The following is a 16736-nucleotide window of genomic DNA, read 5'->3' as shown; positions in this document are numbered from 1 at the left end:
GCGGCTGCGCCCGACCCCAAGTGCCGCAGCGGCGGCCGGCGCCGGCGTCTCACCTTCCACAGCGTCTTCTCCGCCTCGGCCCGCGGTCGCCACGCCCGGGCCAAGCCGCAGGCCGAGCCGCCACCCCCGGCCGCGCCGCCGCCGCCCGCCCCGGCCCCTGCCGCGGCCCTGGCCCCGCCGCCTGAGGCGCTGCCCGCCGAGCCGGCCGCCGAGGCCGAGGCGGAGGCCGCGGCGACGGCGGGGCCCGGGTTAGACGATGAGGAGGCGGCGGAGGGCGGCAGCTCGGGCCCGGAGGAGGTGGAGTGTCCGCTGTGCCTGGTGCGGCTGCCGCCCGAGCGGGCCCCGCGCCTCCTCAGTTGTCCGCACCGCTCGTGCCGGGACTGCCTCCGCCACTACCTGCGCCTGGAGATCAGCGAGAGCCGGGTCCCCATCAGCTGCCCCGAGTGCAGCGAGCGACTGAACCCGCACGACATCCGCCTGCTGCTCGCCGACCCACCGCTCATGCACAAGTACGAGGAGTTCATGCTGCGCCGCTACCTGGCCTCGGACCCCGACTGCCGCTGGTGCCCTGCCCCGGACTGCGGGTGAGAGCGGGGGCGTGGCCCGGGGGCGGTGGCCGTGCCGGAGGGAACCTGGGGCCTGGGGCTGGTCACCGCGTGTGACCGGCCCCAGGGGCCGTCCTTTGCGCACCGTGTGTGTGTGTGTTGTGTGTCCCAGCGTGGAGGGAGAGGTTAGGGATGACCAGGGGGAGGGAGGGCCAGGCTGCAACTGCGGAGAGCCGGTAACCGCTAACCATCCGCACGCCCAGAAGAGTAGGGTAAACGCACCCAACACCCCACCACTGCCCGAGGGCTTGAAGTGGGGGCTGAGCAGTCGGTGAGAAGGGAGCTGTCCATCAAGTCAGGAGGCAGGGAGAGGCCGTTTTTGGTCGGGTGAATGCCCCTCTGTCCAGAGGTAGGGGATATGTCTTAATGAGGATGGGGAGGGCATATCTGGCAAAGGATGGAATGAGAATATCATTCTGAGGGGACAGCGCTTTGGAGGGGTGTGTCCATTTGTCTAGAGGCATACTTTGCAGCGTTTCAGGAGAAGGGGTGTTCTTTCTGCCCACCACTGCTGAAAGTTGGAATGCAGGTGACTGAAATGGCACTAACCGGAAAGGACAGCTCCCAGGCAGCGCTCTGGGGGCACCGTGGACATTGTGGTGTGTCTTCTGTGCCAAGCTATTGGGGGGCCCCCTGTGGTTCTTACACTGCTGTCTTGGGCAGGGTGCAGAGTGGACAGACCCTTTCTTTGTCCAGAGAAGCAATGGGGCACTGAAAAGGATGCCCAGAGATTGACATGGTAGGAGAAAATGTGTTTCCCAGCTCCTCTGATCTTGAGTTCTTGACGATGCACCGTGTATGCCGACTTTTTAAGGTCAGTGAGAAAATAGGCAGTAGACACAGAGACATAATACTACCAGATTTCACTATCTGGAGCATTCAGTGGACACTGCCCCCGACCCCCACCCCCCACCCCCGACCCTTACCTGTTAAAATCTGATTGTGTGTTACTGTCAGTACATCCCATGAACGATTGCATGCAGCAAAGAGGGGCGTCAGACTGTGCCATTACCTGCTCTGCGACCTTGGACAGATCATTTTATTCTTGTGTGTCATGTTTTGAGGACAAAAAGATGCTAGGGACTCCTAGTAAAAAGCTGAGTGTTCGTTTCTTTCAAAGGAGTTAAGAAAGGCTCTTAATTGTAGCCTATATATCAAGGCTTTTAAGATTTCCATGATTCTGCTATTTGTCTCCTTCAAAAGAAGCCGACTTAGAGTGTCTAGGGGAGTAAGATGAGTTATTTTCTTCTATTTTTCTGTTATGACAGACTTGTTTAGAGATGGATGTGTTATTTAAGCTCACTGAGTTGGGGTTTCTAAATTACTTTGAAGTGTTGTGGTCAAAGGTTGGGGCATTTAACTATGGTAGGTCACTTTCACTTTCAGTTAATAAGTATCAGAAAGAACCTCGTAGGCTCTTGGAAAAGTTTGCTTATATCTGGGCATCTGGTGATCTTCCTAGCCTTAAGAGGTTAATTTACATGGTATTGAAGTTTTACAGACACTATTGATCTATTTTCTGAACCAAAGGAATATTTACTTAAGAGAACACTGCTTGGTTAACTTTGGAATAATATATTAACTCCTTTTTCAGATGTGAATTTCCTTGAATTTTAACTGAGAAATGTGGCATCACTGATTATATTTCTGGAAAAGTTCTCTTTTTGTTTTTATTTCTCTGAAGTCAATCTCTGTCTTTGCTCACATCAATAAAAATGAACAGGAATTAATTTACAATCTTGATGATGACAACTAAACCATTACTGATTTGGAAGTTATTAAAAAATTAGGCCATTTCTTTTTTTAGCCAAGTATTGGATTACTACCATCCAGAGGTGTTTTTTAATTAGTTAAAAAACTAACAGTTTTAATATAATCTTTAAATGTGTTATCTGTGGGTTTAAAGAAGGTGAAGTCTGGGAAAAGCAAGCAAGCTAGCATCTGAGTATCTATGTGTCAGGCATACATAATTTAATTTGATCCCTGCAACATTGTAAGATAGATTTGATCTTGTTTTACAGATAAGGAAACTGAAGTTTAAATGAATTGAGTGACTTGTTTAGGGTCATATAACTAGTGGGTGGTGGAATCAGGCTTGGAACACTGGTCTTAACTCCAACCAAGGCCAGTATTCTTTTCTCTCAAAGCATAAAAAGCTTTAAAAAAGCATAGGCTTATCAGCATTATTGGGGATGCTACTGTTTGGGTCATTTCATCAAGTGTGGCCTAAGGACAATGTTGAGAGAGCCAAAAATGCTAGAATCTGGTTTCTCTTCTGATTCTTATTGTTAACAGCCTATTACCTACTTTATTTTTCTTACCTGAAATAGGCCTAATCCTTTCCTTACTTGAGAGGCCTAATTGATATTTTCAGAGTGTTTTGAGAATTCAGTTGAAGGTGTTAGATAAACAGGGAGATAAACAGGGAGTAACTTTAAATTTCTGTCACTTCCCAAATAGGTGGGGATGTGGCCAGTGGTTTTGCCACCTCTTTTTAATGTCATGAGAAAAATAACTTGTTTTGTTTTGTTTTAATCAAACTGCTCTATTCTTCTGGGTCAGGTAAAAATCATGGATGAGAACTAGAAGAGAAGCCTAAGACCCCAGTTGTGTCTTCTCATACCTGACCATCTTTACTGCCTGCAGATTAAGTTCCTGCCAGCCAAATTTATCAAGTTCCTTTTTGCTCTCTGTGTGTATATGTGTGTATTTGGCAGGGTGAGGGGAGCATATAAGTGATCTGATTGTTAGTTTTACTGTGATTACTCACGATAATAAGAACACTATATGTTAAACGATTCATTATTTGTTTATAAAATATTTGTGGAACAGAGAAAAGAATCTTGAATTTTTCTTTTTTCATACTTAAATACAATTTTATTTTATTCATAAATAAGGGAACTGATTTCTATGGGAAAACATTCACATTATTATTAATATTATTAAGTACAATATTACCAAGTGCAATTTTTTTTTTTTCTTGGCTGTGCGAGACTATGGGATCTTAATTCCCAGACCAGGGATGGAACCCGGGCCCACAGCAGTGAAAGTGCCGAGTCTTAATCACTGGATTCCCAGGGAATTCCCACCAAGTGTAATCTTTAAAACATACTTTCAAATGAGATAAAATTAACTCAGAATAAAGATAACTGACATTTTTATAGTCCTTTATAATCTTCAGACTGTAACTTCATTCAGAAATAATTTCATTTAGTTTCATACAGGTAGATGGTGGTAAACTCATTTTATAAAAGAGAAGCCAGTTCAGAAAAGTTTAAGTGTGGGACCCAGTGTCTCACAGCTGATAAATGGTACAGTTTATATGCTACCCCTTAGAGTCTCTACTTAAGCACAAGGTCTTTTCAGAAACCTCCAAATCATGTAAACATGTAATGTTTTCCTCTCAAGTGCCCTGTTGCCTATCTTTAAACCCCTTCAGAATCTCTAGAAGACTGAGGGGTGAGCAAAGGAGACGACAGAATATTTCCTGGCATACAGGGGGCAGATCTTCTGTACAGATGAACAGGAGATAAGGCTGTCTTGACCTAAATTCTTTGTGCAGGTCCACCACTCCAGCCTCTCATTGCTACCTCTGTCTCCTGCAGAGACCCCCATCCCACCTGACCCCAGAAGGTAGTATCACTTATTGGCCATCCTAGATAACTGGACTGGATTATCCCATAAACAGGAAGCTTCTATTTGTCTCTTAACACTTTTATGAGGGAAGAGCAAGCTCCCTGAACAAGACAGATTTCTCAGTCAGTGAGGGAGGATTTTCACTTTCTGAAGCCTTCCTGAACCTCTTCTCTCTCTCTTTTTTTAAAAAGATATAATTAATTAATTTAGTTTTTAAAGGGGGAGATGGGGAGCTTTTTTATTTTTTGTTTTTTGCGGTGCATGGGCCTCTTACTGTTGTGGCCTCTCCCGTTGCGGAGCACAGGCTCTGGACGCGCAGGCTCAGCGGCCATGGCTCACAGGCCCAGCTGCTCTGCAGCATGTGGGATCCTCCCGGACCGGGGCACGAACCCGTGTCCCCTGCATCAGCAGGCGGACTCTCAACCACTGCGCCACCAGGGAAGCCCTAAAGGTGGAGATGGGGAGCTTTTAAAAACAATGTTTATTTATTTATTTATTTTGGATGCTCCAGGTCTTAGTTGCAGCACGCGGGATCTTCGTTGCAGCATGCAGGCTTCTTCGTTATGACATGTGGACTTCTTAGTTGCGGCATGCAGACTCTTAGTTGCGCCATGCGAACTCTTAGTTACGGCATGCATGCGGGATCTAGTTCCCCAACCAGGGATCGAACCCGGGCCCCCTGCATTGGGAGCATGGAGTCTTACCCACTGGACCACCAGGGGAGTCCCCTGGACCCATTTTCTTAATTTGGCTCTGTACCTTCATTTTCATAACTCTTTATTCCCCCTACAACGCCCCTCGCCATTTACATCATCCTACAGCCCAATATGTCTTTCTCATGTTTGCCAGATTACTCATTCTAAAGTGGAACATTTTATATCATTGCCCTGCTTAAAACTGCTCATACCTGACCTACAAGATGACTTCTTAGGTCTTTAAGAACTTATTCTTTATATGATCTATCCTTATGATTTAAGACCCTTTATGGTCTCCAACCATCTTTTGATCTTGTTTTCTATTTTTCACCAACATCATATTTCCCAAGGTATAGGCATTACTATTGAAAATAAAAATGTTTTATGATTGAATAAGCTTGGGAAATGTTGGATTGAACAAAATAAAGCAACTCTATTTCTGAGCTCCTTAGACCCTATAAAAAATACTAATATACACTGTAAATCTTGTTAATGCTAATATGCAAATCTTCAGTCTGGTATAATTTCCATAAACTGAGATCACCAGGAAACATGTTTTGTTTTGTTTTGTTTCGATTGCATCTTTAAAGCATACCTGAAACTTTCCCTATTTGCAGTTTTCTAAACTCCTTTAATAGTTATTCTGTCCTGCCTTCTGTTACTGTCCTTATTTAACACTAAATCTTGTGCTCTGAGTAAATTGAGAGCTCCTCTAGACTAGGATATCTATATTCCAAGTTTTTCTACAACTCTGAACAAAATATTTCAATTAGGTCCCAGAAGAATGGGATGAATAGTTAAGTTTTTGGTACAGGAGATAAAGAATACAAACACCACACTTTTGAGAGGAGAAACAGGTAAGAGGAGGGTGTGCAAGAAGAGGACAGACAAGTAATCATTAAACAGACACTTTTCAAAATCATATGGTGTTGAAACTTAGGTGAGTACTGGGTATTACAAAAAGGACTTAGACATGGGCCTCTTGACAGGGAGTTTGGCCTGGTAGAGGAGACAGATAGGTAAGTAGGAAGATAATTATAAATGCAATGTAATATATACTAAAGAAAATACAAGTTTTCCTAGAAGATGGATGAAAGGTTTTGCATGATGGTGTCAATAAAGACTTCGTGGAGGAGGTGATGTTTGATCAGGGCTTGAAGAATATGAGTAGAAATTTATACCAGACGAACAAAGATGAGGGTAGAGAAAAAGGTGTCTTAAACCAGAATGTTATGAGCAAATGCATGGAGGTATAAAAATTCAAGACTAAGTCTGGAGTCTCGTTTGGTTAGCCCCTGGATATACAATATGGGGAACATGATCTGGGAAGTGACTTGAGATCCATCTGAAAAGGTAGATTGGATTCAGATTTATAGGTCTATCTATGCCATGCAAAGAAGCGTAAGTTGAAGGATTTTAAGCAAAAGAGTAACATCATGATAGATAAGCTTCTGGAACTGGAATTTGGATTGGAGTAGGGAATAAAGAGACTGTAGTCTCTTGCAGTTGTCTGGTCAAGAGATGACATGGGTTTGAACTAGCGCAGTAAAAAGGAAGATAGTAAGAGTATGGCTCATTGTGAGAACTTGGCCCATGTTTTCCACCCTTATATATGGTCAGGGTCTGTTTGTAAATGGTTATATGGCCTGGAACGGTGAAGTACAGACATAATATAGGAACACATTTCTTTAACTCCCAGGGTTTGTTGGAGCATAATCAAATTCATACTACTGGGAATTTTTCCCCCAGGACTGGAGTAAGGTAATGCTGTGGTCTAGCTTGTCACACATTATAATGTTTCTCAAGATAGGAAATTAACAAAATTAATAAAAGTTGTATGAACTTAATGGGGGGAGGAAAGGATGCTTCTGTGTTCTTAGCATCATGCAATTTCCTACACCTTCCATTTAGCTTCTAATTAGCAGACCTGAATGCTCTGTTCAACTAAGGAAGCAGAGTAGGAGAGAGGCTCCTGTGTAGGACATGGAAGAGAGGGAACAAGATAGTCAAGGCAGTTTTGGTCTCAAGGATGAAGGGTTTTTCTTGACTGCCTGGGGTAGAAGATTGCCCTATTCAGAATTTAGGAGTTTGCTCCGCAAAGGGGCTTAAACAGAATTTTAGGATTAAGTTATAGTACTTGACATAAAGAAAGCCAATAGATACATGGATAAGTTTAAAAGATTGCTTTAGGGAAAAGTAATGGCCCAGGAGAAGAGCTAAATGACCTGGGGAAAGTAAAAAACCCAAACAGGAGAGGGTCTCTATCATTCATTCAACACAGGTATTTTAAGCATGAATCACTGTGCTAGACCCTGGAGATTAAAAGATGGTTGATACTTTTCCTTGTCTAGTCTGGTTGGGGAAGCATACATATAAACAGATAATTACAATATAATGTGTTAAGTATTGTAAAGTAATTATGCACAAAGTGGGCAACCAGCTGCCTGGAGAGGTTAAGTGGATTTTATAGAGAGGATGACATTTGAGCTGGTTCTTAAATGGCTAAGTGTTTGCCAGGACAAGAAGTAAGGAGAGGGCGTTTCGAGGCTGAAAGGAATAGAATATGCAAAGGCCAAGAAGTAGGACAAAACGCACTGTTTATCTATACCATAACTTTTGGGACAAGATCTCAAATGCAGTTTGTTTTTTTAAATAAATTTATTTATTTATTTATTTATTTATGGCTGCGTTGGGTCTTCGTTGCTGCACACAGCTCTCTCCAGCTGCGGCGAGCAGGGGATACTCTTTGTTGCAGTGCGTGGGCTTCTCACTGCGGTGGCTTCTCTTGTTGCGGAGCACGGCTCTAGGCGTGCGGGCTTCAGTAGTTGTGGCGCGCAGGCTCAGTAGTTGTGGCATGCAGGCTCATTTGCTCCACGGCATGTGGGATCTTCCCAAACCAGGGCTCAAACCCGTGTCCCCTGCACTGGCAGGCAGATTCTTAACCACTGCACCACTAGGGAAGTCCTCAACTGCAGTTTTAAAACATGTTTAGTTTTGTTTTTTTTAATAGAAATTTATTTTATTTATTTATTTATTTTATTCATTTATTTTTGGCTGCATTGGGTCTTCGTTGCTGTGCACGGGCTTTCTCTAGTTGCGACGAGTGGGGGCTACTCTTTGTTGCAGTGCACAGGCTTCTCATTGCAGTGGCTTCTCTTGTTGTGGAGCACGGGCTCTAGGCGTGCAGGCTTCAGTAGTTGCAGCACTCGGGCTCAGTAGTTGTGGCTCACGGGCTCTAGAGCAGAGGCTCAGTAGTTGTGGCACACGGGTTTAGTTGCTCTGCGGCATGTGGGATCTTCCCAGACCAGGACTCAAACTCATGTCCCCTGCATTGGCAGGCGGATTCTTAACCACTGTGCCACCAGGGAAGTCCCAAAACATGTTTAGATTTAAAACATGTTTAGATTTAAAACATGTTTAGTTTTAAAACTCGAAGGCTGCAAGCACCTATACTACCATTTTAGGGATAGAATCTAAAGTTTGGAGATTTTAATTAGCTCAGTGTCATGCAGTATGAGTCAGGGGTAAGGAGCCCAGACCAGGCACCCAAAAACAGGAAAGCCAAGTCTTGTGCCCTGAGTAATTCTGTGTCATGGTAATAGGTTGCTGGGGGTCTTGAGTATTTGGGGTTATTTTACTTCCTTGGAACCAAATTCTACACCCAAAATTGACATTGTCAATACTATCCAATGTTCTTTGAAAAAAAAGAAGAATCTGTTAATAAATATTTACTCCCACCATGTGAGGTAGGAATGGATCATGAAATGCTCAAGGCTTCCTGACTGGCAGTCTATCTAATATGTATTGTCAGAAGTTGACTTAATAATTTTCTGAGATCATCCAGTACCTTTCTCATTTAACACAAAATAGCGAACAAGTCACTTTCTTCAGGAGAAACGTTTTTTATCTTTAGTAGTTATTTTACAACTAGGTGGGATAAATTTGCTCAGAACTCCTACACGATATGAATCATTTGCATTCATACAGTGACCTCTTCTCACTTTGCTCTTTCTGAGAAGAGTTTTAATACAGCCTGTATTATGTAACATAGATGATACCTTGTCATCGGTAATTTCAGTGTCATTCTCAAAATCAGCTTGCAGAATCTATGATGAACCTGAGAACTTAAGTTGCTATCATGAACATCTAATGCACAATCAAATAAGCAAACAAACCATAGAATAAATCTAAGAAAATGTTATTAGTCTTTTGTTTAAGCTGTTTGAAGTCTTTGACTATTGGAGTAGAACATGGAATAGGTGACAAAGCCCCAATGGCAACACCTAAGCCTGAAATCATTGACCTGTCTAAAAATTGTTTGAACTTTCACAACTGCTGTCCTCCATTCTTCATTTGTTTGTTTAAATTACTTTTTTTTGAAAAAAAGAATTATTTTAAACAGGTGTCTACTTGTTAGTCTGTGCATTTAGTTGACATTTTTAGAATTAGTCAGAAAGGCTAACAGTTTGTAAATATATTGTTTTTTTGTTTTTTTGGTTTTTTTGCGGTACGCAGGCCTCTCACTCTTGCGGCCTCTCCCGTTGCGGAGCACAGACTCCGGAAGCACAGGCCCAGCGGCCATGGCTCACGGGCCCACCCGCTCTGTGGCATGTGGGATCTTCCCGGACCGGGGCACGAACCTGTGTCCCCTGCATCGGCAGGTGGACTCTCAACCACTGCGCCACCAGGGAAGCCCTGTTAATATATTGGATTGCTTGTAGGAAAGTAATTCTTGGTAAATAAACATGAATTATAAGAAGCAGTTGATACTGGTGCTGATAGATTCTGAATTGTCCATCTTTACTAAGAATATGTGTCAGAAGGGATTGGAGGGAGATATGGCCATATTCTATGTTAATTCATAAGATAGATGAGTGGTATTCTTCGATTCTGGAACCTGTCAAGAAAAGAGATTTCAATTTGATTTCATTCAAATTGGGGAAAAAATTTTTTTGGAAAGACAAAATGAGCTTTCAATATAAGTTGATCACAAACCCATCTGTGTTCATTGTCTCTCAGTCTGCCGTGAGACCAGCTTCACTATGAAACTTAAAAATGAAAAAGTATTGAAATCATAAAACTCCTAAAAGAAAACATACGCAGAACACTCTTTGACATAAATCATAGCAATATTTTTTTGATCTGTCTCCTAAAGCACAGGAAATAAAAGCAAAACTAAATGGGACCTAATTAAACTTAAATGCTTTTGCATAGCAAAGGAAACCATTGACAAAGCAAAAAGACAAACTACTGAATGAGGGAAAATATTTGCTAATGATATGACTGATAAGGGGTTAATATCCAGAATATATAAGCAGGAAGAGGGTGTGGAGAAAAAGGAACCCTCTTGCACTGTTGGTGGGAATGTAAGTTGATACAGCCACTATGGAGAACAGTATGGAGGTGCATTAAAAAACTAAAAATAGGACTTCCCTGGTGGCACAGTGGTTAAGAGTCCACCTGCCAACGCAGGGGACACGGGTTCGAGTCCTGGTCCGGGAAGATCCCACATGCCGTGGAGCAACTAAGCCCATGTGCCACAACTACTGAGCCTGCGCTCTAGAGCCCGCGAGCCACAACTGCTGAGCCCACGTGCCGCAACTAGAGAAAGCCCGCATGCAGCAATGATGACCCAATGCAGCGAAAAAGAAAAAAACTAAAAACTAAAAATAGAACTACCATATGACCTAGTAATCCCACTACTGGGCATATACCCTGAGAAAACCATAATTCAAAAAGAGACATGTACCACAACGTTCATTGCAGCACTATTTACAGTAGCCAGGACATGGAAGCAACCTAAGTGTCCATCGACAGATGAATGGATAAAGAAGATGTGGCACGTATATACAATGGAATATTACTCGGCCATAAAAAGAAATGAAACTGAGGTGTTTGTAGTGAGGTGGATGGACCTAGAGTCTGTCATACAGAGTGAAGTAAGTCAGAAGGAGAAAAACAAATACCATATGCTAACACATATATATGGAATCTAAAAAAAAAAATGGTTATGAAGAACCTAGGGGCAGGACAGAAATAAAGATGCAGATGTAGAGAATGGACTTGAGAACACAGGGAGGGAGAAGGGTAAGCTGGGACGAAGTGAGAGAGTGGCATGGACTTATATATACTACCAAATGTAAAATAGATAGCTAGTGAGAAGCAGCCACATAGCACAGGGAGATCAGCTGGGTGCTCTGTGACCACCTCGAGGGGTGGGATAGGAAGGGTGGGAGGGAGATGCAAGAGGGAAGAGATATGGGGATATATGTATATGTATAGCTGATTCACTTTGTTATAAAGCAGAAACTAGCACACCATTGTAAAGCAATTATACTCCAATAAAGATGTTAAAAAAATTAAAATTTTAAAGAAAGGTAATTAAAAAAAAAAGAGAGAGACATGTACCACAATGTTCATTGCAGCACTGTTTACAATAGCCAGGACATGGAAGCAACCTAAGTGTCCATCGACAGATGAATGGATAAAGAAGATGTGGCACATATATACAATGGAATATTACTCGGCCATATAAAGAAACGAAACTGAGTTATTTGTAGTGAGGTGGATGTACCTAGAGTCTGTCATACAGAGTGAAGTAAGTCAGAAGGAGAAAAACAAATACTGTATGCTAACACATATATATGGAATCTCAAAAAAAATGGTTCTGATGAACCTAGGGACAGGACAGGCGGAATAAAGATGCAGATGTAGAGAATGGACTGGAGGACACGGGGAGGGGGAAGGGTAAGCTGGGATGAGGTGAAAGAGTAGCACTGACATATATACACTACCAAATGTAAAATAGATAGCTAGTGGGAAGCAGCTGCATAGCACAGGGAGAAGAGCTCAGTGCTTTGTGACCACCTAGAGGGGTGGGATAGGGAGGGTGGGAGGGAGGCGCAAGAAGGAGGGGATATGGGAATATATGTATACATATAACTGATTTACTTTGTTGTAAAGCAGAAACTAACACAACATTGTAAAGCAATTATACTACAATAAAGATGTTAAAAAAATTTTTAAAATAAAAAACAGAAACAAAATATATAAGCGGCTCATACAGATCAACATCAAAAAAGTTTTTTAAATGATCCAATTGAAAAATGGGCAGAAGACCTGAATAGACATTTCTCCAAAGAAGACATACAGATGCTCAACATCATTAATCATCAGAGAAATGCAAATTAAAACCACAGTGAGACATCACCTCACACCTGTCAGAATGGCTATCATCAAAAAGTCCACAAGTAACAAATGTTGGCAAGGATGAGGAGAAAAGGGAGCCCTCGTACACCATTGGTGGCAATGTAAATTGGTACAGCCATTATGAAAAACAGTATGGAGGTTTCTCAAAAAATTAAAAATAGAACTACCCTAGGACCCAGCAATTCCACTCCTGGGTATTTATCTTAAAAAAGAAAAAAAGACCAACACAAATTCAAAAAGATACATGCACCCCAATGGCAGCAATATTTACAGTTGCCAAGATATGGAAACAACCTTAAATGTCCATCGACAGATGAATGGATTAAAAAGATATGGTATATATACACAACGGAATACTACTCAGCCATAAAAAATATTTTTCTATTTGCAACAACATGGATGAACCTGGAGGGTATTATTCTCAGTGAAATAAGTCAGACAGAGAAAAAAAAATACTGGATGATATCACTTATATGTGGAATCTAAAAAATAAAACAAACTAGTGAATATAATAAAAAAGAAACAGACACAGAAATAGAGAACAAATTAGTGGTTACCAGTGGGGCAAGGGAAGGAGTAAGGGACAGGATAGGGGTAGGGGATTAAGAGGTACAAACTACTATGTATAAAATAAATAAGTTACAAGGATATATAGTACAAAAGAGGGAATATAGCCAATATTTTATAACTATAAGTGGAATATAACCATTAAAAATTGTGAATCACTGTGTTGTACACCTGAAACTTATATAATGTACATCAACTAAACTGCAATTTTAAAAGAGTATACTTGCTTTAGTTATTGCTGTTGTACTTTATTTTACAAATGTTCTATCCTTTAAACAAATTCTATTTTCTCTAAATATATCAAATCATCAAAAGGAAATAGTTTTGTACCCTTATTTATGAAACTTGCTGGGACAAACTGCTCCTAAAGCAGCTTAAACTATGACTGAATACATGCTAGAAATTCAGGCTGGACTTCCTTGGAAGTCCAGTGGTTAAGACTCCACACTTCCACTGCAGGGGGCACAGGTTCGAACCCTGATCGGGGAACTAAGATCCTGCATGCCATGCAGTGCGACCAAAAAAAAAAAAATTCAGGCTAAGTATGATATTTTCCCCTACTTTTTCAGGAAATAAATGATATGAGTTTTTAGAATCTCAAGAAACAATTTACTTTCTCACACAGAATATTTTACAGTTTGTTAGGTGTGCTCGTGCGTGTGTTATTTGTTATATGTGTGTTCTTTCCTCTGCATCATATGAAGTGGTGGGGGTACCACACAGTGTTACCCCACTGGGACTGATGCATGTCTTAACTTACTTATATCTCTTCCTATTTCCTTACCCAGGTATGCTGTTATTGCCTATGGCTGTGCCAGCTGCCCAAAGCTGACCTGTGAGAGGGAAGGCTGCCAGACTGAGTTCTGTTACCACTGCAAGCAAATATGGCATCCAAATCAGACATGCGATATGGCCCGTCAGCAGAGGGCGCACACATTGCGAGTTCGGACCAAGCACACTTCAGGTCTCAGTTATGGGCAAGAATCTGGACCAGGTATGGGTTGGCATTGTCTCATTTGTCTCTTTATTGATATTTCATAATGTGAGCCCAAAGCTGGGAGAGATTACCTTACTGTATAACTCAAGGATTAGAGAGCAGAGACTATTTGTTTTTCATTTGTTTGTTTTTATAAATTTATTTTTATTTATATTATTTATTTTTGGCTGCATTAGGTCTTCGTTGCTGCACTAGGGCTTTTTCTCTAGTTGTGGTGAGCGGGGGCTACTCTTCGTTGCGGTGCCCGGGCTTCTCATTGCAGTGGCTTCTCTTGTTGTGAAGCACGGGCTCTAGGTACACGGGCTTCAGTAGTTGTGGCACACGAGGCTCTAGGCACGTGGGCTTCAGTAGTTATGGCACACGGGCTCAGTAGTTGTGGCTCACGGGTTCTAGAGCGCAGGCTCAGTATTTGTGGTGCACAGGCTTAGTTGCTCCGTGGCATGTGGGATCTTCCCGTACCAGGGCTTAAACCTGTATCCCCTGCACTGGCAGGCGGATTCTTAACCACTGCGCCACCAGGGAAGTCCCAAGTGCAGAAACTATTTGGTAATACTTTCAACACTGTATTTGGTATGTAGCTTCTCTCTCTGACCATTTATAGGTTGTCCAACCCAGGTGAAATTGGAATAAAGCAAAACTGAATTCTGTACTTTCTACCTTCTTAGTAATATGTCTCAGATTGGAGAGCAGTTGGGTCCTTTAGCTAGGGGCTTTTTCAGAACTTTTCACTGTGAGCAGAAAGACGTTTAGTATTAAAACTGTGCTGTTTTCCTACTAGCTTTAAGTACATCACTGGTTTTGGAAGTAGGGTACAGATTTAAGAAAAGGAAATAATATTAGTATGGATTAATGATTAACCTTAAAAGGAGGAATATCACACATTCAGTTCCAACCTTGACATGTCAGAGTGAACCTCTTTTAAAATGTCAGTGGGTTTATTGCCTTTTATAAGTGTACTTTATTTCACTGATGTCATTTGAGAGAAGCTAGTAGGAAAGATTTTACCGTTCACTTTTTCCTGGCACAGTATAATCTCCTAAATTCTCTTTGTAATAGGATAGTTCCTAGCTTGCTGTGAAAATTACCAGGTGTATGCTATATAGCATACTCAATTGTTTGTAGGTTTTGAATTTTAAAGTATCATGGGAAGGGACTGTGAATTATGTTAACAGCAAATCACAGTGATACTTGTACCTGAGAAATGAGTTTCCTGAACTAAAATTTTTCAAGACTTAAAGCCAAATGCAGGCTGCAGACTATTCTTCCTGTAGGACTGTGCTTTTAATTCTGCCAGCCTATTGGCTGCTGAAATTCCATTTTTCTTGGAACCATCTTTCTCTCTAGGGAAGTCTCCTTGCTCAGAGTGTGGCTCTAGTGCTGTGTAAGATGCCAGATTGGGGGATAGGCAGCTCAGTATGAGACAGGATCCATTTTATGAAATTTCCTGAGGTCTAGACATAGCCAGCCTTCCAGTGAAGTGGGTTGCACAATTTGGAATCCTCAGTCAAGAATTCTTGACTGCCTCTTCATTTCTTGTGCATACTCCTAGGAATAATAAAATCAAACGAGGTTTAACTAGGGATATTTTTCTACCCGTTCTTTCTCCCCCACTTAGCAGATGACATCAAGCCATGCCCACGATGCAGTGCTTACATTATCAAGATGAATGATGGAAGCTGTAATCATATGACCTGTGCAGTGTGTGGCTGTGAATTCTGTTGGCTTTGTATGAAGGAGATCTCAGACTTGCATTACCTCAGGTGAGATGAGAAAGTGTCTGTTGTTTTTATAGTCTTGTTCTCGTACTGATTTAGGGAAAAGGATGTCAAAGAAACATCGTTGTCTGTCCTCTCATTACAGCATAAGGAAGCTGTAAAAAGTTCCTCTGAAACACCCTTCCAATCATGTTTTTCTCCAGCTCAGCAACTTCCAGTGACTGTTTTCCATTACCTTCCAGATAGAGTTCAGTTTCCCTAGCATGGCTTTTAAGGTTTTCTGCAGTCTGGCCCCAATATACCTTTTTCCATTTTGCTTTCATAAATGCTATGTCCCAGATTATCTGTGTCTCTTCTGTGTTATCTTATCTCCATACTTCTTCATGTTCTTTAAGAGTCTTCAGGCCAGTATTACCTTTTTACAGTTCCTTGGATGTAGTAGTCATTAAAATATTGTCCTGAAGGAGTTAATATTTACAAACTTAACATTCATCGTGTGGATGAAACATTTTCATTTCCAATTTAGCAAACATTTGGTTACGTACAGTATACCAATTATTGGGGACACAGGGGTGTGTAAGACATCATCCCTACTTTCAAAATTACTTACTCTTATCTAGTAGAGAAGACAGTACAAAGGGAGTGGACAAAAGTGGTTGGACTCAGAAGGGCTGAGTGTAAAAGTAGCCAAACTCAGAGTATGAAACTGTCATAAAGGGTATGATGAAGTCTTTTTATATCCTATCCCAGGAAGATGGTTTGCAGTATCTACATATGCCAAGAAAACTATGCAAATCAGAGAGAGTTCATTAGCTGCAGGACACAGTATGTATGGATGAGATGTCAAGTGCATAGACTATGCAGGATCCCACGTAGTATCACTCAAAGAAGTAGGTTCAGTTTGGTGGGTTAGAGAGGACAGAGTGCAGCAGAAGAGAATGGAAAAGAGGTTTTGTTTCGAGTCTGGAGGCCTGCCTTTACGAAAAAAGAAAAAAAAAAGTAAAGAGCCAGAACTCTAATAGTCTGGCCTTGTCCTTTGCTCCCCATCATGTAATAAATTCATTTCTTGTAACCTCTTGTAACTGTTAATCACTCCTATAGAAAAGAAGGCTCTTGCTCTTATCAAGCTCTCTGATGACAATAGGTGCATTTGTAATATTGACATTAACTTCAGCATGTTTCCTCTGTAGCCCCTCTGGCTGTACATTCTGGGGCAAGAAACCATGGAGCCGTAAGAAGAAAATTCTTTGGCAGCTGGGCACATTGATTGGTGCTCCGGTGGGGATATCCCTCATTGCTGGCATTGCCATTC

The 16736-nt window shown here is 41.8% G+C and overlaps 1 protein-coding gene across 1 annotated transcript in view; it reads left to right on the top strand.

The window, feature by feature from the left end:
- RNF19B (ring finger protein 19B) overlaps positions 1–16736 on the top strand; it is a 24968-nt gene that overhangs the window by 364 nt on the left and 7868 nt on the right. Inside the window, 5 exon segments of the mRNA XM_007468697.1 lie at positions 1–584; positions 13501–13706; positions 15328–15469; positions 16615–16733; position 16736. The exon segment at positions 1–584 is cut by the window's left edge and continues 4 nt beyond it; the exon segment at position 16736 is cut by the window's right edge and continues 34 nt beyond it. Coding sequence (XP_007468759.1) covers positions 1–584; positions 13501–13706; positions 15328–15469; positions 16615–16733; position 16736 — 1052 coding nt within the window.

Source organism: Lipotes vexillifer, unplaced genomic scaffold, assembly GCF_000442215.2.
Source record: "Lipotes vexillifer unplaced genomic scaffold, Lipotes_vexillifer_v1.1 scaffold1261, whole genome shotgun sequence".
Lineage (NCBI taxonomy): Eukaryota > Metazoa > Chordata > Mammalia > Artiodactyla > Lipotidae > Lipotes > Lipotes vexillifer.
Note: the sequence above shows the minus strand (reverse complement) of the source record. Positions and strands in the feature narration are given on the sequence as shown.